Below are 27926 nucleotides of genomic sequence, written 5' to 3' on the forward strand. Positions count from 1 at the left end.
TCCCACACTAGAGGCCTTCAAGAGGCAGCTGGACAACCATCTGTCAGGGATGCTTTAGGGTGGATTCCTGCATTGAGCAGGGGGTTGGACTCGATGGCCTTATAGGCCCCTTCCAACTCTGCTATTCTATGATTCTATGCAGGTAGGCGAGTAGGGATGGTGGCTGAGAAGTAGTGGCTTACCAAGTGAACTCATGGCTGAATCTGAAGTGGGGAATTTAACGTGGGGAATTCCCATTTCACACACTGAGTCACCGCGCTAGATCAGCTCTTAACAACAATCATAAAAACTAGAAAGAATTATGTGGCATCATAAAGACTATCACATGTATTGGGGCATCCAAAAAAAAATTGCTACCTGCAGCAGAGCCCAAATGGTGACCGTCCTCTCCTTCACTGAAGTGGAACCCAAATGGTGACCCCAGCCAACACTTTAGAAAGTCTTGAAGTCTTTGAAGACACCATTTTGTTTCAGGCACCAATTCCTGTGTCTCCACGTCATGAAGCAGGTCATTTCACTCTGTAGCATGGTAAAGCTGGCCTAGCAACTCCAGAAAAAGCTTAAAGCATAATATAAGTGTTAGTATTTAAGACCCCAGAAGAGTAATTGCTGTTTTTGCTGCAACAGATTAACACAGATACCTCTGGAATTTATTGTTAACATTTAAGGGCATCTGGAAACTAATGAAATAATAATTGTCCCTGCATCTCAATAGTCCCTTGAGAGCATTTTTACAGGTGAAGTTTAAAGTAGCCCTTTGTGAATGTAAAACCTTGTAGTTATGAAGCATCCTGGGCTTTTAGCTTCATCCCATGTACCTGTTTCCCTCGAATTATCCCCTACAGCGCTAAGCTGTCAGCGTTGTTGTTGCTTAATCACACCCCGGGCGGCAGCGCTCCTAAGATCCTTTGCAAAGGGTTTAAGGGGGGAATTGTAAAAAAAATCATTAAAAAATCAACGGATGACCCAATCCAATTCAAATTTGAATCATAGAATCATAGAATAGCAGAGTTGGAAGGGGCCTACAAGGCCATTGAGTCCAACCCCCTGCTCAATGCAGGAATCCACCCTACAGCATCTCTGACAGATGATTGACCAGCTGCCTCTTGAAGGCCCCTAGGGTGGGAGAGCCCACAACCTCCCTAGGTAACTGGTTCCATTACTGAGATAATGGTATGCTTAAAGCTCTCCTTAATATCTATTACTGTGCCAATTTTGATGTCTTTATCTTTAAAGCTTACGCAGATGTAAGCATTTGTTTCATTTTTCTTTAAACATATCAAATCCTGCTCCTGCACCCCAGTGGCCACTCGGAAGACAACAAATGATTCGTTTGAAAACTAGTAGCAAAATTGGGCTGGTCTTTTCCCTTCATAGCACAATTAAAGCAGGATGCATGGGAGTACTTCACGATAAAAGCAGATTATAAGATGGAAAACTTCGGAGTCCTTTGCACGCAATTCGCAGTGATTGCACAGTATAACCCTGGTGTGATGAAGCTCTTTAACAGTACAGTGATCAACATGACCCCAATTGCCAGTTGTCAACTGCAAACAAAGATTAAGCTGACCAATGCCTGGGTTTCATCGCAATTTACACAGAAGTGGGAAATCCCTTATTGATCATTTGAGTGTCATAGGGAGCACTGGTTATTTAAATGTGCATGTTCTGTTCACAGTTGTGGTACCTCAGTGACAGGCAGAGCACATGATTTGCCTGCAAATGGTTCAGTTTCTGACATCTCCAGGTAGGGTTGGGGAGACCCCCGCCTAAAACTCTGGAAAGCCACTGCCAAGTCAGTATTGACAATACTGAGCAGCTAGATGGAAAATTGGTCTGTATAAGGCATGGCGTGCCTGTGTTCGAACCGATGCTAGTCAGAGTGCTAATTCACGGGCTCAAGTTAAAGGAAGCCAGATTCCAGCTGGACATCAGGAAAAACTTCCTGACTGTTAGAGCAGTGCGACAGTAGAATCAGTTCCCTAGGGAGGTTGTGGGCTCTCCCACACTAGAGGCATTCAAGAGGCAGCTGGACAAGCATCTGTCGGGGATGCTTTAGGGTGGATTCCTGCATTGAGCAGGGGGTTGGACCCGATGGCCTTGTAGGCCCCTTCCAACTCTGCTATTCTATGATTCACATTCCAGATTAAGCCCTTCCTGCACTTCTCTTCCACGTTAGCTGTAAACATGAAACGACAGAAAAATTAAGCTGGACACATGAAAATGCTCTCCTAATACTAGCTAGCACGAGGGAAGTAGTCAGCTGATAATAAGTAATATGAACTGTTCATTTTTCAGCAGGAGGTGGGTTCAAATTATCATAGAATCATAGAATAGCAGAGTTGGAAGGGGCCTACAAGGCCATCGAGTCCACCCCCTGCTCAATGCAGGAATCCACCCTAAAGCATGGTTGTCCAGCTGCCTCTTGAAGGCCTCGAGTGTGGGAGAGCCCACAACCTCCCTAGGTAGCTGATTCCACCGTCGCACTGCTCTAACAGTCAGGAAGTTTTTCCTGATGTCCAGCCAGAATCTGGCTTCTTGTAACTTGAGCCCGTTATTCCGTGTCCTGCACTCTGGGAGGACTGAGAAGAGATCCTGGCCCTCCTTTGTGTGACAACCTTTTAAGTATTTGAAGAGTGCTATCATGTCTCCCCTCAATCTTCTCTTCTCCAGGCTAAACATGCTTTGTTTCCAGACCTCTGATCATCCTGGTTGCCCTCTTCTGAACACTACTCCCACCCATCCTGCACTCCTTTTCTCTTTAGGCTCTCTTGCCATGGGACCTTACTTATTATAGTTCTGAGTTTATTAAAATCAGCTTTCCTAAAATCCAGAGTACGTGTATGGCTACGCTCGACTTTTGTCTCCTTCATAATCAAGAATTCAAGTATGACGTGGTCACTTTCCCCCAGAGTTCCCGTAACTGCCACTTTATCCACTAAGTCATCCCTATTGGTCAATAACAAGTCAAGGATTGCCGATCCTCTAGTTCCTTCCACCACTTTCTGTAGGAGAAAGTTATCACCCATACATGTCAGGAATTTCTTGGAAGGGCCGCTTTTGGCAGTAATGGTCTCCCAACAGATATCAGGGTAATTGAAGTCCCCCATCACTACTACATCACACTTCCTTGAAACACTGGCAATTTGTTTCTCAAAAGTTTCGTCCTCGTCTTCTCCTTGATTGGGTGGTCGGTAGTAGACTCCGATTATCATATTCTTTTTATTCCTAGCCCCATTTATTTTAATCCAGACGCTCTCGACGGGGCTCCCAATCTCATCCGTCTGTATTTCTGTGCAGGGATAGGTATTTTTTAACATATAGTGCAACTCCACCTCCCTTTCTATTTCTTCTGTTCTTTTTGAACAAGTTATATCCTTCAATTGCTATATTCCAGTCATGGGAGTCATCCCACCAAGTTTATACTTTTCTCCCTCCAATACTACAAACATGACATTTTATAAGCAGCTTTATCAGAAAGCAAACGATTGTAGCTTGTGCAATTATTGTTACAAAGTAACAGTAAGAGCTTAATTTACATGTAAGCATTCCGGAACCTTAGTAGGATAATTACGCAAGAGCTGTTGCAACAGATGTGAAAGGAAATTTTATACACTTTGTGTGGTACTTGACAAACTTTCAGTTTCAAACAAATTATCAAGAGAGCAAAGTCAAATACTAGAAATGTAGTAGTTCCTTAGCCATTTGGTTGCATTGCACCAAGATGCAAATATATGGGCATATATTATTGCTGGCTTCTTTGAGCACCACTTTTAGCAGAAAGGCAGGATATTAAATAGATCAATCAATCAATAAGGGTTCCTAACTCCCAATTTTCAAACAACAGCAACAGCTCTCTGAATTGGGTTGCTGATAAAAAATACTTGGAGAAAAATCAGGCGTGGATTTGTGTGTGAAAGGACTTCTGAGCTTGGTTCTGGTACTGTTCACAAACTACTGGCCTGAGCATATGCTCAACAGTACCCTGTTCCTTAATGCTTAGTGTATGTGGCTGTATGTGGGCCACTATTTTGAACCTGACCCTGGTTGGTGGATCTCAGGGTTCTAGTAAAAAGAAAATGAGATGTAGGTCCTGCAAGCCTAAAGTCTGCCCACTCCTCAACTGGATAACCAATAAAATTACATTCATCAACACTCACCAGGTGTCATGCCTAGCCCTGCTCCCCTGGGTTGGAAGAAGGTGTTTCAGGTGATCAATCAGAATCGGACTCTGAAGTAGAGGAGTTGGCGCCAGAAACAGGCCAGCCTGTACCAGTGGGGGAGAAAGCTCTCACGGGCTCTTTGCCAGCTGGGAGTGAACCCTCTCCAATGCTTATCTCATCAAGGACAAATAATACACAGTCAGTGAGAAGCCAACGTTCTTCTGAGGGGGAGAGCACCAACAGGATAGCCAATCCTAGAGTACGCCGCAGACTAAAACAGGCAGAGCTAAAGGAAGGTGAGAGAAAGTCAGCCCGGCTGGCATCCCATCAGAAGCTGCCTCAGAACTAGTCTCTCTGAAGTTAACAAAAAGCTTTCCATTCTTCTTGAAAAGACAATTATCTTGCTTAGTTTGCATAGTTTTGCCTAGGGGAAAGTTCCTAGAGTTTAGACTCTCTTCAGGTGGGAAGAGATGTTTATTGCTTGAATAAAGCTTTGTGGATTACTTAGCAAGCCTCGTTATTGTCTCCCAAGAAGGCAGGAGGTTTTGAGAAAGAAGACACCAGGTCTGCTCTACATGCCCTGGTTAGAGACAAATTGGGGACTGGTAATGCCTAACTGGTAGGCGTGGGATGGGGCTGCATCTAAGGTGTGGTCATTTTTCACTCCTGCCTCTGCCTAATGGTTGTGTGCTGTATTGTTAATATTTATTTATTTATTGCATTTCTATACCACCCAATAGCTGAAGCTCTCTGATTGTATTGTATTGCATTATGTATGGTTGGCTTTGATTTTTATGTTTACAATCTGAATGAACAGAAGTTGCCCTGATTCTACAAAGAATGGTGGAATGTGAATATTTTGAGTAAAGATGGACGTAAATAAATTAAGCCCCATGCCATTGACTGCCTCTCTCTTTCTCCCTCTCTTTCCATGCAGGTGATTGACACCTTATCAATACTGTCATGGACACAAGTTGCCCAGAACAAAGGGTTCATGTAAGTGCAGATGGAAATCGTTTGTAGCAGGCAACGATTCATATTCTTTAGGCAACTTTATAAAAAGACTGTCCTGTTCTGGACCAAACAGAAGCCCACGGGGCTCAACACCAAGCAGCTATTAGCAGGGCAGCAAGGAGTTAAAGGCATGATGTCACACATTGGTGTGTGTGTGTGTGTGTAAATACTGGAGATGGGTGCACAGTGGTGTGGCGTTGATTATATGACACAGCTGCAATTGCGCACTCCCACTCCGGGGCTTTCTGCTGAAACTGCAGAGAAAAAACATTGGGGATTTAGCCTGACTTTTTTCTCTGGAGCAACGCAAGGACATGCAGGACGACATAAAGGCAACCCATTGCTTTGCTCCACAGTCACAGCAGAGGTGTGGCCAGGCGGTGCCTGGTGGAAGGTGACCTGCGATTGGTCCCTGGATGGCTGCCCAGAAACCCCGCATTCCCTCCTTGGCATTGGGATTATCTGAGGGACATGGAAGCCATGGGATTTCTGAGGGACACGGCGCCAACCCAGTGCTGTGAAGACACCCACCCCCCAAAGTCTTAAAATGGACAGGCCTCTGGCTTCTGACTTCGCACTCCTATATCTCTCCAAGAGCTCATACCTGGCACATTGCTGGTGTTGGCCCGTTGGTTCCTTGGAATATGGGGCTCTTGTAGATGAGAGTGTTGGTCCAGTGCTGGGACTCAGGCTCAGGGGCCTCTGGAAGCTCTGCAGAGGTGCTTGGACCTGGAGTTTCCTCTGTTGTCACCACTAGAGCTTCGATGTCAGAGTCCATGTCACTGCTGGACTCTTGGGTCATGACAAAGAGAACTTTTTCATTTGGTACAGCATATAGTGGTCTGTGTGTGTGTACATAAGGTTTCTTCAGAATGGCCATAGGAAAGCACTGGGCAGTCAGGCAGACCCAGAAAAAAAGGGGGAGCCCCAAAATTCTAATGGAGGTTGGTAATAAGACTGTAAGCATCCTAAGAGTTTTTGCTGGAGGCGTTCTCCATTGGAATTGTCCCCACTTTGTGCATGGCCACATTAGGTTCCACAGCCCAGTGCTTCCTGTGGTCATTCTGAAGGAACCTAATGGGCCATGCGCAAAGTGCGGACCATTCCAATGGTGCACGCCTCCAGCAAAAACTCCTAGGATGCTTAGGGCCTTATTACAAACCTCCACGAGAATTTTGGGGCTCCCCTTTTTTCTGGGGCTGCCTGACAGCCCAATGTTTTCCTATGGCCATTTTGAAACCAGCCTGTTGTAAGGTGTGGGCGCTGTGGCGGGGCATATAGAAACATTTAAATAATGTTTGGCATGGTGCGACAAAATTCCTTTCTCATATTTGGGTGTTTTAGAACTGGTGCTTATAAAGCAGTGTATAAAACTATTACCCTCTTTTTATTGCATTCTGATTTCTTCTTGAATTTGGGGGTGATCCCTAGAATCACAGTGTTGGGGGTCATAGTAGTTGTTCCGTAAAACCACTGTTAGTTTGCATTTTGATTCTGCGTGGTTTTCTATGAAAACGAAATGTTTAACTCCTTTAGGGATTTTGATTTGTAGATGATCCCTAAACACCTCCAATAATTTCCCACGGCCATTCGGAATAAACCAATGCATTTCAACGGCCATTCAGTGTCCTTTGGTTTAGTATGTCCCTCTTTCTAGTTCACACTTGTTACCAGCTTCACAATAATACATATTGTTGTGGCTTTCCAAGAAAATGACAAAGAGACCAGTGAGACACTAGCAACAGCTTTATTTTCGGCAGCAAAACAGAGCACCTATGCGGGCTGCACCCCGAGAGGAAAGGCCCAGAGAATAGCTATGGCAGGCATTTTGTATTGCTGAGTAAACAACCTCAGTGTGTGTGTCTTTTTTCCATGGGAACTAGCTAAAATGCATTATCTAATAAATTTCTATTCCATAGTTCTGGCTTATGTATGTGCAGCAAGAAGTGTTAATCATGGCACAGACTCTTCTTCGTGCTGCAAGTAAGACATTAAGGGTCATGCAGTTTTGTAGTGTGACTTGTGAAATCTCTTGTTTCAGCTTAAATGGCAGAAATGGCATCAATTGTGGCAGTTTCAATTGGCCTCTGCTGTGTCAGAGGTTTACTGGAAGCAAGATCTTCATGAAATCTAGTGTATCCCGTTTCCAAAGGATTATTAATAGCCCTTTTGACCTTATGGTTGTAAATAATGTCTGCTGTTAAACTGGTGTGTGAACTGAGACCAGGCAATAGTTCTATGGCAGGATCTTATATGCCCATGGTCCACATAGCCAATAGAGTCTGTGGACATTTAACGCTGGATAGATTAACCATTTCTCACCTTTGGAAAAAACATACTGGTAGAGGAATATGCTCTGCACCTTCTGGAATACCATATAACAGAAGAGGGAGATCTCTCTATTATTTGGTTGTAATCCTTACGGCATTTTGCTACATTGGGTTTACTGATTTTACCATTCTCTGTCAGTGTGTAACTGCTTTTGAAACACGATAGTAAAGGAGGAAGAACAGTGCTACTAATAAAGAGGTCTTTGTATTTGCTAACCATCTCTAGCTTGAAGCCTCCAATTGCAGGAAGTGTCTACCTGAAACTTGAATGAAGTCTAAAAAATTAACATTGTTTTATCTTTAAACCAGCAAGTGCAATCACATTATGGTCAAAGGGGAGTAGACAAAGAACTCGGAAACCCAAAATCTTGTGCAGCGTTCTATCTCTTAAAGCTTTCCCATAATTAGTGCCAATCAAGGCCAAATCTACACATCGTACTGAAGGCGCTTGTGTGCGCCGTGAAAACGATGGTGTAGACGGCGAAAGAAGAGATGGAGGAAGAGGCGGCTGGGGAACCGGCTGCGTCCTTGCCGTTGCCGCCTTCTGCTGCCGGGGTAAGTGCCACCCAGGTCGGAGAGCTCGGCTTCCGACGGCGGCAGCGGCAAGGATGCGGCCGGTTCCCCAGCCTCCTCCTCCGTCTCTTCTTTTGCCTTCTACACCATCGTTTTGACGGCGCATTGGAGGCGCACGCGAGCGCCTTCAGTACTACGTGTAGATTCCCTCCAAGTAATCCACAATAACTTTTGCTGTTTGCCTAATCTCCTACGGGTTGTCACTGAGTATGTGTGGCATTCTGATATGGGCCATTGAACTGGCAGCGTAGAGGGGTTTCAGACTGGGATGGATTATATTCCATCCTTTATTTCCTTATTTATTTATTAAGCACTTTTATCCTGCCCTTTAGCCAAAAAGGCTCTCAAGGCAGCTTACAAAAATGTTTCTTAAGACAGTCCCTGCCCACAGGCTTACAATCTAAAAAACATCCCTGCGCACAGGCTTACAATCTAAAAAACATGACACAAAAGGAAAGGGGGTGGGGAGGGAGGAGGAGAAAGGGGGATGGAAGCAAATTCAGTCACTAGATTCTCAGCTGCAAAGTCTATATATCTCTGTACCAAAGTTTGTTCATTTTCTTTGGTGATGTTTTGTTCAAACTGGTATGCCTTCTACCCTTCTTTTGCCCGAGATAGGCAGGCACACCAATTACAGGTACGCCTTTGTTCATGATGGGCTGGCATTTTTAATTATTATTATTATTATTATTATTTATTACATTTATATACCGCCCCATAGCCAAAGCTCTCTGGGCAGTTTACAAAGATTACAAAGATTAGATTAAAAAGACTGAACATTAAGAATCGATATACAAATTTTAAAAACAAAAGCATAGGAACAGCTAAAGTTTAAAACAATAAAAGCACATATCCAACAGTTTAGTAAGGTTAACTAAGGTTAGTAAGGTTAGTAAGGTTAGTAAGGTTAACTTTTATATGCCGCCCCATAGCCGAAGCTCTCTGGGCGGGTTACAAAGATTAAGACTGAACATTAAAAATCGATATACAAATTTTAAAAACAACAGCATAAAAACAGCTAACACTTAAAGTAATTAAAGCACACATCCAACAGTTTAATAAGGTTAACTATTTCTGCTACTGCTATACTTAGTTGTACTATTCCCTTCTTTATTTCCCGTAAAGCATAGTTCAAAGAGAACAAGACCGCCGTACTGGAACAGAGCGGCCATCTCCGTCATCGTTGGCTGCCTGGCGAAGTCTGTCTTCATGCAGCTGGCTGGACTTTTGCCAACTCTACCAGTAGGATGAAACCTTTTTGGTTTCTGGAGAGTGGCTGGGCATTATTATGGCCCTTAAATATTTGTAGAGTAAAGTTAGGTGGTCTCCGGGCATGATCCGCTGGGTCTTGGGAGAAGCAGTAGACACCTGCTGTTGGCCGTGTCGAGGAGAAATCGCCTGCGTTGTCCTTGAGAGCGCCGCCTCGGTTGCTGTCTACACTTGACTGGCGAAATCTGGGTCAACGGCCCTCTTGCAGGGTGATGTGTGGATCCGGGAAGATCTGGTAGGGACCTTTCCACCTGGACGTCAGGGCACTCTTGTCCACTGAAGAACCGTGATGCCGGTGGTCGTGGCAGGGCTCATCTGGGTGTCTTTAATCTGTGAATGACAACCTAAAACTACCTCATTAATGCACGGCCATAGTCTTAATACTTGATCATCTGTTAGCTGGAGTTCGGTGGCCTGAAATTTAGTGGGGGGTGGGGGGAGTCATTGGTTTACCCATGAGGGTTCCCATAAGGACTAATCTCTTGTTCATAAGTGCCAGAGGCCGGCCACACACCCAACTGCTCTGCCCAACTAGAGTAATTACGCTGTTAATCATGGCGTTATCAACTGCATATAGCTCAGACTACACAGAAGGTATGAGCTTGCCCTTTCCTGGAAACATGGTGTGCCCTGATATCCTTGATACTCCCTTTTCTTAATTGCAAAAAAAGGATTTCATCAAATTCCAAGACCCCCAGGTGATCAGGCTGGAAGTTTGGATTCCATGAAGCGGAATCAGGAGAACACACACACCATGCTTTGCAGCAAGGTCACAACATATTTAGGGCATCAAGAAATGCTTCATGTGGTGAGTAAACCTTTATTTACAGAATAGCTTTCTGCTTAAAGAGGAAGCATGTTGGTCTGGATAGTGAGGCAGTTAGTTAAGAAACATGCCTACAACAGTTATAGTTTTTTTAGCAGACATTGTAGCTGTAAGGAAATCTTGAAACGTTAGTGTAGATCAGCTAGCTTTATGAGGTGTCTGCATAAGCTGGCCAGGCTTATTAGGACACTCATTTTCTAGCGACCAATTTCACCACAATAGTGGCAATATTCTAGGGTGATTTTGCTTTTTGCTCACACCATGTTCTCATCCATCGCCTCTGCCCTTGAATCTACCATGGATTCTGCATTGTTCTTGTTTTGTGGGCTTCTTAAAAATGAGATTCTTAATTGCTTGAACTCTAAATGCAATTTAACTCTTCAGAGTCTGAAGTTTCTACTCCTACAATTCAATACTAGTGATACATTTAAAAAAATGCAGGTAGCTTAAATATACAACAGCCTAAAAATTCTTTCTTTCTTTGCCAGGAGAAATCTCCCTCCCCTTTCTTTCTTGGTTCTTGTCTCTAGGCTCCACAACACGTTTTGCTAGGTGCCAGATTTAAACTCTTCTTCTTCTTCCTGTCTCTTTGCAAACTAAGCCACAAACCATTCAACTTCTTCCTAGCTATCTTAAAGAGAATCTGAACAATTTAAGTATTTTCGAATTTGCAGGTTCTGGCCCATAACTTTTGTACATATACACCGTGGGTGTCAACGACAGCTCTGTTCACTTGCTTCCTCAGGTACATGTTTTACTGACCTGTCTTTTGCACTGGGCTCAGCCATGTTAAACCTCATCTGCCCCTCCAATGGACCAGGCCCACTTTTCTAAGTCTGTTTTGCTGGGTCTCACAGAAGTCTTGGGTTGGGAGTCCAGTGTGAACCAGACCCACGGTGTCACCTGAAACAGAAGGCTAAGCCAATAGGGATTTCAAAAGGTCTCTTACCTTGGGTACGTGCTGGAATGGCAGTCCCCAGAGAGCTTCTGCCTGTGTGCTTCTGACGAGTGCTGTCAAATCCCAGACGAGGCTCCCCAGGTATTATCATGGATCTCCAACGCACAGACAAAGAGACCAGTGAGACACTAGCAATAGAATTATTTCCCACAGCAAAAGAGAGTTTGCACAGCGGTGGGCTGAACCCCAATAGGAGAGGGAAGGCCCAGAGTACAGTTACAGCAGCATTTTTATATGTGAAGTAAACAATCTCAGTGCAAATGTCTCTTTTCTGTGAGAACTATTTAAATACATTCTGAACTCAGCCTTCAATATTAGAAGCCTGTGTTCTGTTAACTCCAAATTACAAGTTTGTGATCATGCCTGTCAGTTCTGAAATCAGCCATCCCCATGAAGAGGCAGGCCAGGCTGCTAAGTCCCTGAACTTCAAGCATGGCCTTCTCCATGAAGGAAGAGCTGGCTCTGCTTCCTAGGGCACCTTCACTGGCCTGAGACATCCCATGAAGGGAACCCTGGCTGTGTGTAACACAGTTCTAAGTCCAGGTCTGGCCCCAGGTATTTTGCTGCCCGAAGCAATCCCCAAATTACTTTAGCAATCCCCAATAAAACATGACTAGGTCATGAAACAATTAGGTCGACCTGAGCCAGGTGAGGGACGTGCAAGCCTGCTTGTGTCCTTTGCCGGGAGAAGGACCTGCAACCCTGTGGACTCCCTTGGACCTCTTATGCTATCCTTCTGGGAAGGCTGTCTTGGGTTGGGATGTGAAGTCGTGTATTGCAACAGTTCCGCTCCTGCCTAGAATGCCCCTTAGAGAAGGTGGTGGCAGGGGATAATGGGTCTGTCCTATGGTGGTCTTGCTACAGGGTGCCTCAGGGCTGTAGTTGACCCCCATGCTTTCCAACATCTACATGAAACTGCCGGGACACGTTAACCAGGGGTGCGGGCTGAGGCATCACCAATGACACGTAGCTCCACCTCTCCTTCTCAGCTAAACAGAGGTGAGGCAGTTGAAGCTCTGAACCAGCGCATGGGCAGAGGAGTGGGCTGGATGAAGGCCCAATAAACTGAGATTCAATCGAGACAAGACAGAAACACTGTTTGTGGGTGGCTCATCTATCCGGTTAAGTGTCAGTCACCCTGTTCTGGAAGGGGGTTTCAGACTTCCTAAAGGGCGAGGTCTGCAAGTTGGGGACGATGATGGATCCGTCATCGTCCGCAGAGGCGCAGGCTCCCTCAGTGGTTCAGAGCACCACCTTTTAAAGGGATGTTTTTACTTCTTTTTAGTTATTTTAAATATTATTAGACACTCAGCAATTTTAGTGATTTTCTCTCCTGCTGGTTTTAGTTTAGTATATTTATTTCTGTTGTTTGAATCTTGGCTAGTTTTATTCTGTTTTAATTTCTTATTATTTTAAATGCTTGAAGAACTTTGGGATTGGGTCCAGTAAATAAAAAGAAAAAAATGAACTAAAGTAAAATAAAACACAACTAAAATACAAATGGAAATTAAAAAAATGGTGACCTCAGTTGTTTTGGACTACAATCCCCATCAGCTCCAGCCAGCATCGCCGATGTAAGGGGATCATGGGAGTTTTAGGCCAAAACAACTGCAGCTGTTCCTCCCTGGCCTAAGCTAGTGAGAAGCTACTCTGAGCCACGAAGGGAGCCTGTGCCTCTGCGGGCAACGATGGATCCATGACCATCCCCAAACTACAGACGTCACTGATTGGGAAGTCTGAAACTCCCCGCCAGAACAGGGTCAATGTCACTAAGCCGGAATGATGAACCACCTGCAAACAGTATTTCTGTGTTGGCTGGATTGAATCTCAGTTTATTGGCCCTCATCCAGTCCATTCTCCTGCCCGTACGCTGGTTCAGGGCTCCAACTGCCCCACCTCTGTTAGCTGAGAAGGAGAGGTGAAGCTAGGTGCCATTCGTGACGCCTCAGCCCGCACCCCTGGTAAACGTCTCCTGGCAGTTTCATGTAGATGCTGAAAAGCTTGAGGGTCAAATAAAGCCCTGAGACACTCCGTAGTAAGACTGCCATAGGACAGATCCATCATCCCCTACCAGCACCTTCAAAATTCTTGGCAGGAGCAGGACCATCACAATAATGACTTCACATCCCAACTCAAGGCAGCCTTCCCAGAAGGATGGCATGAGAGGTCCAAGGGAGTCCACAGGGTTGCAGGTCCTCTGTCCTTCTCCTGGCACAGGTCAACCCAAGAGTGACCCACCCTTCTCTCAAACAGGAATTTCTGAACACCTGGACCCAGCCGTACATCCTCTCTTAGATGAACGCTTCTTGGCTAGGGATGTGCGTTATCAGGAAATCCAGTCCTTTAAGGGCTCGTGGGATTTCCAATAGGAATCCTGGACATATGCTAAGAATTTAGGAATTTAGGCACATCCTCAGTAGAGGAATCAAGCGTGATCAAGATCACAAGTGTGCTCACATGTAATTTCACACAAGAATACCACTCTTAGTACTCCCCACAGTCAGCCATGAAATAAAATGTAGTACACAACAACTAAAACCCTCATAACGCATGAAAGAGGGGCTGGCTCTGCTTCCTAGGGCACCTTCACTGACCTGGGATATCCCCATAAAGGGGATGCGTACCTGTGTGCAACACAGTCCTAAGTCCAGGTCTGGCCCAAGGTATTTTGCTGCGTGAAGCAATCCCCAAAACTGTGCCACCCCACACAACCCCCCCCCCCAAAGTGACTAGGTAATGCAACAATTACCAGTAATGCAGCAGGAAAACCAACAATGTCTTACCTTCCAAGATGTGATGGGAGCAGGCCTGGTCCTCAAAATCTGCAAGCATGGAAGCTAGGAAGGAATCTTGGTAAGGGGTGTTTAACCCTATCACTGCCAACCGTTCTTCCTCTAAATCACCCTTCCCCAACCTGGTGCCCTCCCATTTCACAGTCAAACACATTAGCATTTGCTTCTAATTAAACACACATAGGATTGTGTGATAAACCCTAAAAAAGGGCACAAACCAACTCTTTGCAGTGAAGCACTTTGGGCAATTCACAACAATTAAAACCACAAAATGCATGAATGCTGGCCATGCCTGCTAGGGCATCTTCACTAACCTGAGACTTCCCCATGAAAGGGACGCTGCCTGTGTGTAACACAGTCTCAATCAGTGGTCCTCGTGAAGAGGAGGCAAAGAAGTCCGCTAAGTTCCAGCACTTAGACCATAATGTTCTCCGTGAAGGAGGGTCCTTGGAAGGGCACCATAGCTAACCTGAGACATCCCATAAAGGGGTTGCAAGCTGTGTGTAACACAGTTCTAAGTCCAGGTCTGGCCCAAGGTGTTTTGCTGCCTGAACCAATACAAAAAATTGCACCACCCCGCACAACCCAATAAAACGTGACTAGGCAATATAACTATTACGAGTAAAGAAGCAACAGAACAATGTCTCTGATAAGTTGAGTTTTTATGATTCTGCTTTCACACATGTAGAAATTATACACTTACCTTGTCAGAAGAGATGGGAGCGGGCCTGGTCCTCAAAGTCTTCAACTGATGGTAATGATCCTGTTTGGACGCGTCATTCCTATGCACAATTACCTTGCAGAAAGCCTGATTGGGAACTGAACACTGTTAAGCTTTATCACAAAGTCAGCACAAACAAACTCTTACAACCAAGCTCTTAGGTCTCTATATCTGAGAACTTCAAGCATAACTTTCTTTAGGATTGCAAGTCAGGATTGCTAACCTGACATATCCCCATGTAGGGGGATGTAGGCTGTAACCCAGTTCTAAAGCCAGGTCTGGCCCAAGGTATTTTGCTGCCTGAAGCAATCCCCAAAACTGTGCCACCCCACACAACCTAATAAAACATGACCTGGAGCGGATCTACACAGAGTCATTGGGGTGCCCTGAAGGTGCTGGCGTGCGCCTCCAGGGCGCCCCGAAACTCCTAGTGTAGATACCTGTAGATACCTGTCCAGAAGAGGAGGAGGCGGCAGCGGCGAAAAGTTCCCAGGGCTGCTGTCGGATGTGAGGGTGCCTAGAGCGTCCTTGCCGCCGTCGCTCACCTCCCCGCCGGCCTCCTGCTGCCGGCGAAAGAGCCACCCGGGTTGGAGAGCTCGGCGGAAGAAGCTCTCCAACCCGGGTGGCTCTTTCGCTGGCAGCAGGAGGCCGACGGGGAGGTGAGCGACAGCGGTAAGGACGCTCTAGGCACCCTCGCATCCGACAGCAGCCCTGGGAACTTTTCGCCGCCGCCGCCTCCGCCTCTTCAGGACAGGTATCTACACTAGGAATTTCGGGGCACCCTGGAGGCGCACGCCAGCGCCTTCAGGGCGCCCCGACGACTGTGTAGATCCCCTCCTGGTAGTGAAACTATTACCAGTAAAGCAGTAAGCGAACTAACAATGTCTCTGAGAAAATATGTACATAGGACTAAGCTGAGTTTTTATCATTCTGCTCTCACACATGTACAAATTATACACTTACCTTGACAGAAGTAATGGGATGTGTCATTCCTATGCATACTTACCTTGCACAAAGCCTGATTGGGAACTGAACACTGTTAGGATTTATCACAAAGTGGGCACAAACTCTTTACTCTTTGGTCTACTGACAACCATTAAAGGCACAAAATGCATTTTGAAATAAAATGCAGATAGCCAAATTTTGGAAGGGCGCAAAAGGTTTAAACTAAGGACGACGGTACAATACAGTATGGGAAATAGCATTTGCCAACTGTTGGAAGGATGCAAAAGGGTTTAAACCTAAGACGACGGTACAATACAGTATGGGAAATAGCACTTACAGAGAAACATACTCAACATTTTAGACTATTAAGAAAGCAAAGGAAGGAGACACTTTTGCAACAGAATGCCGGTGTTTTATTATATACACACAAACAAAATAAAAGTACCAACACAGGTTTCAGATGTTTTTATTAGGTTATGGTTTCTCAGGAGAGAAAAATTAAAGTACATAATAATAAAAAACAGTCTTCCTTTCTATTTGATACCTATCCTCCCATTAATTTATCTTATTTTAAACCTGCCTAATAATTAATGTTAAATTCCTACTGGGTATTTATAGTGTCGGACTCTTTCTTTTAAATATATATAGCAATTTATTACTTATTCCTTGCTTTTAAGATTTCTGTATTATGGTGATATTTAAGTTTTATAATAAAATAATAAAAATCAATACACAACAATGAAAACGTGCAATTAGGAAACTTGGTAAGGTGTATTTAACCCAATCACTGCCAACAGTCCCTCTTAAAACACCTTTAACCAAGCTGGCCCCTCACCCACCATTTCACAGTTAAACACATTGCGATTTACTTCTGTCCACTTTGCAATAAACCCTTAAAAAATGACACAAACTAACTCTTACAACAATGCTCTTCGGGCAATTCACAACCATTAAAACCCTCAAAACACATTGCAAAATAAAATGCAATGCACAAGAATTAAAACCATAAAATGCTTTGCAATATAAAATGTAAAAGCGCAGTCCTGGTAAGGGGTGTGTAACCCTATCACAGACAACCACTCAAATTCTAATCCAAACTTCACCAATTTGGAGTCCTCGCATTCCACAGTTAAATGCATTGGGATTTACCTCTGAATAAACACAAATCGCGCCTTGCGATAAACCCTAAAAAAAAATGACACAAACCAACTCTTACAACTAATTTCTTTGGGCAGTTCACAACAATTAAAACCACAAAATACTTTGTAAAATAAAATGCAGATAGCCAAATGCACATAAACAAATTTTGGAAGGATGAAAAACATTTCAACATAAGATGATACATTATAGCATGAAAAATGGCACTTTCAGAGAAACTTAATAAACTTTTTAGAGTAAAAGAAAAATGACACTTTTGCAACAGAATGCTTTTATTACATATACACAGGCAAAATAAATGCACACGGACAAAATAAATACACCAACTCAGGTTTCAGATGCCTTTATTAGATTGTTACATTAATATCTCAGGAGAAAAATAAAATAAAATTCATAATGAAAACATTTCTTTTGCTTTAATATCCTCTCATTAATTTATATTTTAAATCTGCCTAATGACTAATGTTAAATGTGTACAGTAAATGCAATACACAACAATTAAAACCTCCATAATCCACGAAGACCATTGCTAACCTGTGATGTCCCCATAAAGGCGACACTGCCTGTGTGTAACACAGCACTTAGTCAGCCAACCCATGAAGAGATGGCAAGTAGACTGCTAAGTCCTTACACTTAGCGCATAACGTTCTCCATGGAGGGCCAGCCATGCTTGCAAGCGACCATTGCTAACCTGACACATCCCCATAAAGGGAACGCTACCTGTGTGTAACACAGCACTTAGTCAGCCAACCCATGAAGAGGTGGCAAGTAGACTGCTAAGTCCTTACACTTAGCGCATAACGTTCTCCATGGAGGGCCAGCCATGCTTGCAAGCGACCATTGCTAACCTGACACATCCCCATAAAGGGAACGCTACCTGTGTGTAACACAGCACTTAGTCAGCCAACCCATGAAGAGGTGGCAAGTAGACTGCTAAGTCCTTACACTTAGCGCATAACGTTCTCCATGGAGGGCCAGCCATGCTTGCAAGCGACCATTGCTAACCTGACACATCCCCATAAAGGGAACGCTACCTGTGTGTAACACAATCCAAAGTCCAGGTCTGGCCCAAGGTATTTTGGTGCCTGAAGCAATCCCAAAAACTGTGCCACCCCACACAACCCAATAAAACATGACTAGATATTTAAACAATTGCTAGTAAAGAAGCAACAGAACTAACAGTGTCTGAGAAAAGATGTACATAGGACTAAGCTAAGCTGAGTTTTTATAATTCTACTCTAATACATGTACAGTCTTGCACTCACCTTGTCAGAAGTCTTCAACTGATGTTAATGATCCTGATGAGATGCGTCATTCCTATGAACACTTACCTTGCAAAAAGCCTGTGGGCACAAACTCTTACAACCAGGCTCTTTGGGAAATTCACAACAATTAACCCCCCATGCATAATTATGTTGAATACAACGACACCTCTGGCCATTAAGCCAAATTATTATTATTATTATTTATTTATTTATTTATTTATATAGCACCATCAATGTACATGGTGCTGTACAATTAACACCAGCTGTCTGATTTTATCCTGGTGTCAGGGTGATGGTGTTATCATTTACCTTGTTTACTGATAATGCAGTTGCAGCTTTTTGCAGTTAAATTTATTTTGACCCCACTGTTCACAATTATCCCACTATCTGTATTGTTCTATGTTGTTCCCCGCCTCAATCCAGAGGGAGAGGCGGTTAAGAAATAAAATTATTATTATTATTATTATTATTATTATTATTATTATATGGATTCCTGCACTGAGCAGGGGGTTGGACTTGATGGCCTTATAGGCCCCTTCCAACTCTACTATTCTATGATTCTATGAGCCTGGAATTATTTTTTTGTGAACTTCCCAGAGAGCCCCGGCTATGGGACAGTATAAAAATTTAAGAAATGAAATAAAACACAATAAATTGCAACACACAACAATTAACCCTCCAATTTGAATAGTAAAATCAAACACAATACATAACAATTAAATCCCCAAATTGCATAGTAAAATCAAACATAATACACAATAATTAACCCCTCAAATTGCATAGTAAAATCAAACACAACACACAATTAAACCACCAAAATGCATAAAAACACAACACACAACAATTAAAACCACAAAATATGTAATAAAATGCGCTTTTACATATTATATTGCAAATAGGAAGCAAGGAAGGAATCTTGAGTTTACATTTTATATTGCAATTAGGAACCAATCTTGCGATGTCCAGCCCTGTCTCTGCCAATGACGCCCTTTGAGGAACTCACAACAATCAAAACCACACAACAATTGAACCTCCAAAATGCATGTTCAAATAACACGCAATACACCGTTAAAACCACAAAATCCATAACAAAAAATGCAATGAAAGCCACAAAATGCTTTATGAAATAAAATGTGCTTTTACATTTTATATTGTAATTAGGAAGCCAGGAAGGAATCTTGGTAAGGGGAGTTTAACCATATCACTACCAGCCATTGCTCCTCTAAACCACCCTTCCCCAACCTGGTGCCCTCCCATTTCACAGTTAAACACATCGGGATTTGCTTCTAATTAAACACACATAGGATTGTGTGATAAACCCTAAAAAAGGGCACAAACCAACTCTTTGCAGTGAAGCACTTTGGGCAATTCACAACAATTAAAACCACAAAATGCATGAATGCTGGCCATGCCTGCTAGGGCATCTTCAATTAACCTGAGACATTCCCATGAAGGGAACGCTGCCTGTGTGTAACACAGTCCCAAGTCAGTGGTCCTCGTGAAGAGGTGGCAAAGAAGTCCGCTAAGTTCCAGCACTTAGACCATAATGTTCTCCATGAAGGAGGGTCCTTGGAAGCGCACCATGGCTAACCTGGGACATCCCATAAAGGGATGTATCTAACACAGTTCTAAGTCCAGGTCTGGCCCAAGGTGTTTTGCTGCCTGAAACAATCCCAAAAACTGTGCCACCCCACACAACCTAATAAAACATGACTAGGTAATGAAACAATTGCTAGTAAAGAAGTAAGAGTACCCACAATGTCTTACCTTGTCAGACGTGATGGGAGCGGGCCTGGTCCTCGAAGTCTGCAAGCGAGGTAGCTAGGAAGCAATCCCAACCACACCATCGCTGCTCTAAACCACCCTTGCCCTGGTGCCCTTCCATTTCACAGTTAAACACATTGGGATTTACTTCCAATTAAACACACATAGGATTGTGTGATAAATCCTAAAAATGGCACTATCAATTCAATTCTTTTTATTACAGTCAACAGACCAATAAAACACATGAAAACACATAATAAATATTTAAAATACATGGAATTAAAACAGAGTATGATTGCATGAAGCCTCCTTAAAGTTCTGTACTAGAAGCAAAAGGAAGTCCTGCTCCTCATTCCCTGCAAGGGGAAAGGGCAAAGTTGGCACTAACCAACTCTTACAATTGAGCTCTGTGGGCAATTCACAACAATTCAAACCACAAAATGCATCATTAAATAAAATGAAATACACAACAATTCAAACCACAGAACGCATCAACAAATAAAATACAATATAAAATGTGAAAGCACATTTAGGAAGCAAGGAAGGAATCTTGGTAAGGGGTTTAAGTTTAACCCTATCAGTACCAATCATTCTTCCTCTAAACCACCCTTCCCCAACCTGGTGCCCTCCCATTTCACAGTTGAAGACCCTATTGGCCCTGTTCAGAAGGCTCCTTAAACCACAGTGGTTCAGACTTTTTTGTTAACAAAAAAGCCTGAACCACCGTACTTTAAGGTGCCTCCTGAACAGGGTCATTGGGATTTACTTCTGATTAAACACATGTAGGATTGCGTGATAAACGCTAAAAAAGTTACACAACCCAACTCTCACAATAATAACCATTCAAAACACAAATTTCATTACAAAATAAAATGCAACCCACAACAATTCCAACCCCAAATGCATCAGAAAATAAAATGCAACCCACAACAATTCCAACCCCAAATGCATCAGAAAATAAAATGCAACCCACAACAATGCAAAACACAAGAAACATTATAAAATGAAATCCCAGGCACTTAGCTTTCTTTGATGCAAGTAGATCAAGCAGACAGACAAGCTGAGAAGAGAAGTGAAAACGTACAATTACACACAAGAACAAATAAAACACTTAAGACTAATGCAAACTAAAACTTACTAATTGCAATATCCAAAGAGACACCTTTAGTTTTCAGATGTCCCTCAAACAGAAGCTGCATTTCAATAGGGCTTGTTGGCTCATTTGCTGTTCAGGACAACCAGGAGGAGAAGGGGAGCAAAGCCACTGGCCAAGTAACTCTCTGACCACCCTGGCCATAACTACAGCAGACTAGCCAAGAGAGCAGAACCCTATTTTATTCCTTTATTATATATTTATACTGCCCAACAGCCAAGGCTCTCTGGGCAGCTCAAATCATAATACACAAAATCAAGAATAACGATTTTAAAATGTCATATAAAACCAATGCAAGTTATAGTCCAGGGAAAGCTTGTCTAAACAGGTACGTCTTCAGGAGGCTTTTGAAGGAAGTTTATTATTTATTTATTTATTTATTTATTACATTTTTATACCGTCTAATAGCCGAAGCTATTTCTGCCTCCCAAATTGCACGAGGGAGGGTTTTTCCAGAGGGTGGGAGCTGCTACAGAGAAGGCCCTGCCGTTGAGGATCTTCATGACGACAGTTTGTTCTTCTTGGAACGAGAAACAGGGGCCCCCTCTGATGATCGTAAATGTCGCCCGTGTGTTGAGGCTTGCCCCCAAATGACAGCTTGCCCCCGAGTAGCAGGGCTGGTGGTGTTTTTTTAAATGAGCCTCTTCCAGGTGAGGCTCCGGCCCAATCCCCCCACCACACAGTCCCCAGAGGCAAACCCTTACCAGCCAAGCTGCAGATTGAAGCCGTCCAGGTCAGCAGGCAGGCCAAGCGAGAAGGCACTCTTGCTAGCAGGTAAAACGCAGCTGAGGCAGAGGGCTGGGCGTCTCACGCTGCCAGTTGGGCCTTTGTGCTGCTCCCAGGAAGGAAGGACACAGCAGGGCTAGCTCTTTTATGAGCCTCTTCCAGGTGAGGCTCTGGGCCAATCCAGCCACCACAGAGTCCCCAACAGCAAACCCTTAGTGGCCAGCTGCAGGTTGAAACAGTCCCGGTAAGCAGGCAGGCCAAGCAAGAAGGCGCTATGCCATGTGCTGGCTGTGCCCGGCTATGCCCCCTCGTGGTGGCTGTGCCCCCTCATGGTGGCTGTGCTCAGCTGTGCCCCTCGTGGCGGCTGTACTCGGCTGTCCTCCCTCGTGGCAACGTGGCAGCTATGCCCCCCCCACAAGGCTGCTATGCCCGGCTATGCCCCTACGAGGCGGCTATGCCCCCACGAGGCAGCTCTGGTTTTTTTAAATGAGCCACTTCCAGGTGAGACTCTGGCCCCACATGGCCAGTTGGGCCTTTGTGCTGCTGGCATGGCAGGGCTGGTTCTTCGTTTAAGTCTCTCCCCTGCGCAAACTCTCCACCTAACTGAGGTCCTGAGGGAGACGGAGAGATTATGCGCACGCTGGCTCTGTTGCTGCAGCTGAACGGAGTCTGGCTCATTGGCATTCACAGCTGGTCCTTCCTTCTCTTGAGTAGACCCCTTCAGTCTCCGCCCATTCGATGCTTTGCAGCACTGAAAGCAGCTATTAAAAAAAGAAGGGGAAAAGAAACTTTAAAAGGACTGGTTCCTTCTCCTCATGAGCAGGCTTTTGCTCCTGAGTAGAAATTTTCAGCCTCGAGCCTTTGTGTAGTCTGTAATGCTACAAAGTGGCATTAATATATAATATAGATAGTGGGGAACTGGTTCTTCCAAAGCTGATTTGGAAGCGCTTTTTAACAGTTTTGACAACTGTTGGGGCCCAGGACACACTGCATATACAGGTTTCAAAATGTTTTCAAAGCGTTTTAAAACGCTTTAAAAGCAATAGTGTAGATCCCCCCTTTCTCACACAAATTAGGTGCTTTTCCTACTGAAGCAATGCCCCAGTCCTTAAACCCCTTTACCTCTGTGTTTGGGAAAGGGGGAGGATTGGGCCCCTTCTGTAGCTGAAAGCTCTAGATTGAGGAAAACCAGGACTTGTGCTCCTTTTCTGTTAACTTCATTATTTTATGACATTTAGATACTTCCCCATAGCCAAAGCTCTCTGGGCGGTTTACAAAAGTTATAAACAATGAACATTAAAAACAAATATACAAAATTTAAAATCACCAAAAGTTTTTTTTTTAAAAAAAAACTTTACTCTTGAGTGCGTGATTTTGACTGGGTGATTTGTCTTAAAAGGGGACATGGAAGTTTGGGGGTGTGGTGTGGGGGGGGGTCCCTGAGAGAGATTAAGGACTGAAAGTGTGGGGTGCAGGAGACAGCAAGAACTCCAGACCTGAGGGGACCCTAATATTTACTTTAGGGTTTTCAAGATTGCTTGGTGGCAACTCTGAAGGACTACAAGCAGCAACAGTGATTTTTTAAAATCGCTGATTAAATCACTGATTAAAAATCCATGATTTTTTAAAAAAATCCAAAAAAAATATGGATTTTTTAAATTTAAATTTGATGCTTTTGATATGTTTTTTGAAGAAAAATCTATGTAAAGATAGTTTTCTGTTTAAGATACATTATAGTTCAAAGGTTATTCATCATGAAATAAGGATTAGTTTTTAACTACGTAGCATGAGGCATTTTTAATTTTTTGGTAAATGAATTCCATGAATCCATTCACAATGTCATGCTCTTCCAGAGGTTTCTGTAAGATTATTTTTCACCTTCCAATAAAGTACAGCAGAAAAGTGGCCAAATATGAATGATTAACCTATTAAACTGGAGACAGTTTACCTCACAATAATTTCATAATTATCTATCTATGATGTGTTTCTAATAGTATCACCAAATATGATACTATTAGAAACTATTAGATACTATTTTTTTATATAACTGTAAAACTATTCTGAAAAGTTGCTATTCTAAAACTGAAACCTTCATCTGGTTGTAAATATTAAGCTTATACCAGCAAGAATGAGTCTTTGGTAACTCTGAGTTGTGTAAAATTTAGCAAGGAAGAGTGCACCTTTTTTTTGGGGGGGGGGGTCACCTCAAAGTCTTTCTGAGTAGTGATTTAAATCATGATTTAAATCAAATCCACCCTACAAGCCTCTTAATACTTTTTTCCCTTTCTTTTTTTTACCTCAGGCCATATTCCCTAAACCCTCACTCAGGTCCACCTCGCCTTCCTCTGGCTCCCAGCAATTGTGAGACTGAAGCCAGCTGTTATTAATTGCATTTTATTATTATTATTATTATTATTATTATTATTAATATAGCACCATCAATGTACATGGTGCTGTACAGAGTAAAACAATAAAATTCCTTCTGAGGGGATTTTTCTCTCTCTCCTCAGCACTGGGGTTTCTTATTCATGGCAAATGCCTCTTATTTAGGGTGCCCATATGAAAAGGAGGACAGGGCTCCTGCATCTTTAACAGTTGCATAGAAAAGGGAATTTCAGCAGGTGCCCTTTGTATATATGGAGAACCTGGTGAAATTCCCTCTTCATCACCACAGTTAAAGCTGCAGGAGCTATACTAGAGTGACCAGATTTAAAAGTGGTCAGGGCTCCTGCAGCTTTCACTGGTGTGATGAAGAGGAAATGTCACCAGATTCTCCATATATACAAATGCTAAAATTTCCTTTGCAATACAACTGTTAAAGATACAGGGGCCCAGTCCTCCTTTTCATATGGTCACCCTACTCTTATTTCAGGGCTTAAGGAACTCTCTTGTTCCAAAGCAGCTCTTTTGCAAGTGAGAAGTAGCGGCTCCCTTTTGAGGCAGCCCAAAAGCCAAGACGTCTCCATCCCCCCTTGGGAGAAAAGCCCAGGGAACAGGGCTGAGAAGAATCAGCGAAGCTGGACCAAGCAATTCAGTCCCTAACAGACCTCTTAAAAATGTATTCTCCAAAGGCAAAAGTGTGTGGTTTTATTTTAAACCTGAGCAGAATATGAATGCTGGATAGCCAGAGTGATCGTTAGTGACACACCTGGCCAGTCTGCACACCTTTATTTTAAGGCAGCCATTAGCATGTAAGGCCATCTTTTGTTAAAAGCAGGTTTCTGGCAACTACAGCAATTATTCCCTTTGGATAGATGGGATGGAAAGGCGGCCCAGTCTTTCTCCCATATCAAGGAGCATCTTTTCCAGGGCTTAGGACCCATGGCACTGCACTTCTCCATGGCACTGTGTAAGTACCTTCATGTCTGGGAGAGTCCAGACTCCCCTTCTTCCCAGAGGCATTTTATTTATTTATTAAAACATTTACATCCCACCCTATATCACAAGGATCTCAGGGCGGCGTACAAATAAAACCATACATATAAAATAGAATAAATATACAATCCTAAAATAAATTAAAACATTAACATGTTAAAACCAATATGAAATTTTAAAATCCAATTAAAAGAAGACAGTGTGCCTTACCCCCCCCACTCCCCAGGGTAACTGAGACTCTCTTCCCAGAGGAAAGGCTCCTGCTGAAAGCACTAGGCTTCTTGCTTGCCAGGGCAAAGTGCCATTGTTGGGTGTCTCACCTCTTCTAGTCAGGCCACACACACAGACACACGTTTTCCTTCCTCTTCACTGGCCTGGCTCAGACAACATGCTAAACCATGCTGCTTAATCACAAAATGGTTGATGGAATGCATTGACCTTAATGCATTCCATTAACCATTTTGTGGTGAAGCAGCATGGTTTAGGGTTTTGTCTGAACCAGGCCACTGAGACCAGGCACTGCAACACACTCTAGTTGCAGTCTATAGGAAAGGGTTTCAGCAAAGGGAAAGGTGTCTTGCTTTTTGGGGTTCCCTCCCCTCTTCCCCCTACATGGTGTGTGCATGAATGTATGCTCTAAAAGCTCCATCACACCAGTTTGTGTTTGTTAACAAAGGACAGTACTTGCCCATAGACAAACCATACTTGCCCATAGGGATCCAATGCAAACCACTTGCCCATAGAAAACAATGGGACAGAATTCTCCATAGAGAAACCATACTTGCCCATAGGGATCCAATGCAAATTCTGTCCTATGTTTCCCTATGGGAAAGTGCTTTTCAATGGATCCCTATGGGCAAGCATGGCTTCTCTATGCAGAATTCTATCCTAGGTTTCCCTAAGGGCAAGTGCTTTTCAATGGATCCCTATGGGCAAGCATGGCTTCTCTATGCAGAATTCTGTCCTAGGTTTCCCTATGGGCAAGTACTTTTCAATGGATCCCTATGGGCAAGCATGGCTTCTCTATGCAGAATTCTGTCCTAGGTTTCCCTATGGGCAAGCATGGCTTCTCTATGGAGAATTCTGTCCTAGGTTTCCCTATGGGCAAGCATGGCTTTTCTATGGAGAATTCTGTCCTAAGTTTCCATATGGGCAAGTGCTTTTCAATGGATCCCTATGGGCAAGCATGGCTTCTCTATGCAGAATTCTGTCCTAGGTTTCCCTATGGGCAAGTGCTTTTCAATGGATCCCTATGGGCAAGCATGGCTTCTCTATGCAGAATTCTGTCCTAGGTTTCCCTATGGGCAAGCATGGCTTCTCTATGGAGAATTCTGTCCTAGGTTTCCCTATGGGCAAGTGCTTTTCAATGGATCCCTATGGGCAAGCATGGCTTCTCTATGCAGAATTCTGTCCTAGGTTTCCCTATGGGCAAGTGCTTTTCAATGGATCCCTATGGGCAAGCATGGCTTCTCTATGCAGAATTCTGTCCTAGGTTTCCCTATGGGCAAGTGCTTTTCAATGGATCCCTATGGGCAAGCATGGCTTCTCTATGCAGAATTCTGTCCTAGGTTTCCCTATGGGCAAGTGCTTTTCAATGGATCCCTATGGGCAAGCATGGCTTCTCTACGCAGAATTCTGTCCTAGGTTTCCCTATGGGCAAGTGCTTTTCAATGGATCCCTATGGGCAAGCATGGCTTCTCTATGCAGAATTCTGTCCTAGGTTTCCCTATGGGCAAGTGCTTTTCAATGGATCCCTATGGGCAAGCATGGCTTCTCTATGCAGAATTCTGTCCTAGGTTTCCCTATGGGCAAGCATGGCTTCTCTATGGAGAATTCTGTCCTAGGTTTCCCTATGGGCAAGTGCTTTTCAATGGATCCCTATGGGCAAGCATGGCTTCTCTATGCAGAATTCTGTCCTAGGTTTCCCTATGGGCAAGCATGGCTTCTCTATGGAGAATTCTGTCCTGGGTTTCCCTATGGGCAAGTATGGTTTCCCTATGGGCAAGTATGGTTTCCCTATGGGCAAGTACTGTCCTTTGTTTTAGTACGTCCCTTTGTTAACGAGCTCTTGCTTCCTAATCAACTGCCTTTAGATAGAGGAAGGACTACAAAAGTAGAGCCTCCAACTGCAGGAAGTGTTTACCTGAGACCTGAATTAAGTTTAAACATTAACACTGTTCTGCCTCTAAACCAGCAAGTAATATCGGATTACAGTCACCAGAGAGTAGACAAAGAATTGGAAGCCCAGAATCCTGCGCAAGCTGCCTGTGTGAAGCCAAATATTGGTACCACTGTACTTTTATTTTTAAATGCACCTTTGGCTTCTCAACATCACAGATGAAACAAATCCAGACCAATCAGTTTGCAGACAGAATGCTCACCCATGCCAACGCCCTAGGAGGCAGTGAGACAGTTATATTTTTGTGCTTTAATAACCTTCCTTTGTTTAGAAAGCCGTGTAGACAGACTCAAGACTAGAAAGGTGTAAACCCTACTGATCTTAGTGGGGCTTACTTCTGAGTAGACATATTTAGGATTGTGCTGCAGCTCTGTTTTTAGGGTGACACAAGATATACACACACACACACCCATGTTTACCAAAGGAACAGTTTGCTGGTTACTGCATTATTTTTGCATGAAAAAATGGGTTTTTAGACACCCTAATATAAGCAGGGGCAGATAGGAATTGTTTTAGGAAGCCCTCTGGAAAAGGTGCTACTGAATCCTTTTTAGCCAGGAAGGACCTAGGGCATTGCAATTTTCTCCTGATCCTGCTGGAGCCCAGATTTTGGGTGTGGGTGTGTGTGAGGAGAGAACACACAGAGGCCTGGTTCAGACAACACGCTAAACCATGCTGCAGCCAGAGACACAGTAGCTCTCTCTTTAACATTTGA

The 27926-nt window shown here is 43.7% G+C and overlaps 1 protein-coding gene across 1 annotated transcript in view; it reads left to right on the forward strand.

Moving 5' to 3' along the window:
• VAV1 (vav guanine nucleotide exchange factor 1) overlaps positions 1-27926 on the forward strand; it is a 111508-nt gene that overhangs the window by 27586 nt on the left and 55996 nt on the right. Inside the window, exon 3 of the mRNA XM_063119102.1 lies at positions 5101-5159. Coding sequence (XP_062975172.1) covers positions 5101-5159 — 59 coding nt within the window. The remainder of the gene's footprint in view (positions 1-5100; positions 5160-27926) is intronic.

Source organism: Elgaria multicarinata, chromosome 3 (genome assembly GCF_023053635.1).
Source record: "Elgaria multicarinata webbii isolate HBS135686 ecotype San Diego chromosome 3, rElgMul1.1.pri, whole genome shotgun sequence".
Classification (NCBI taxonomy): Eukaryota; Metazoa; Chordata; class Lepidosauria; order Squamata; family Anguidae; genus Elgaria; species Elgaria multicarinata.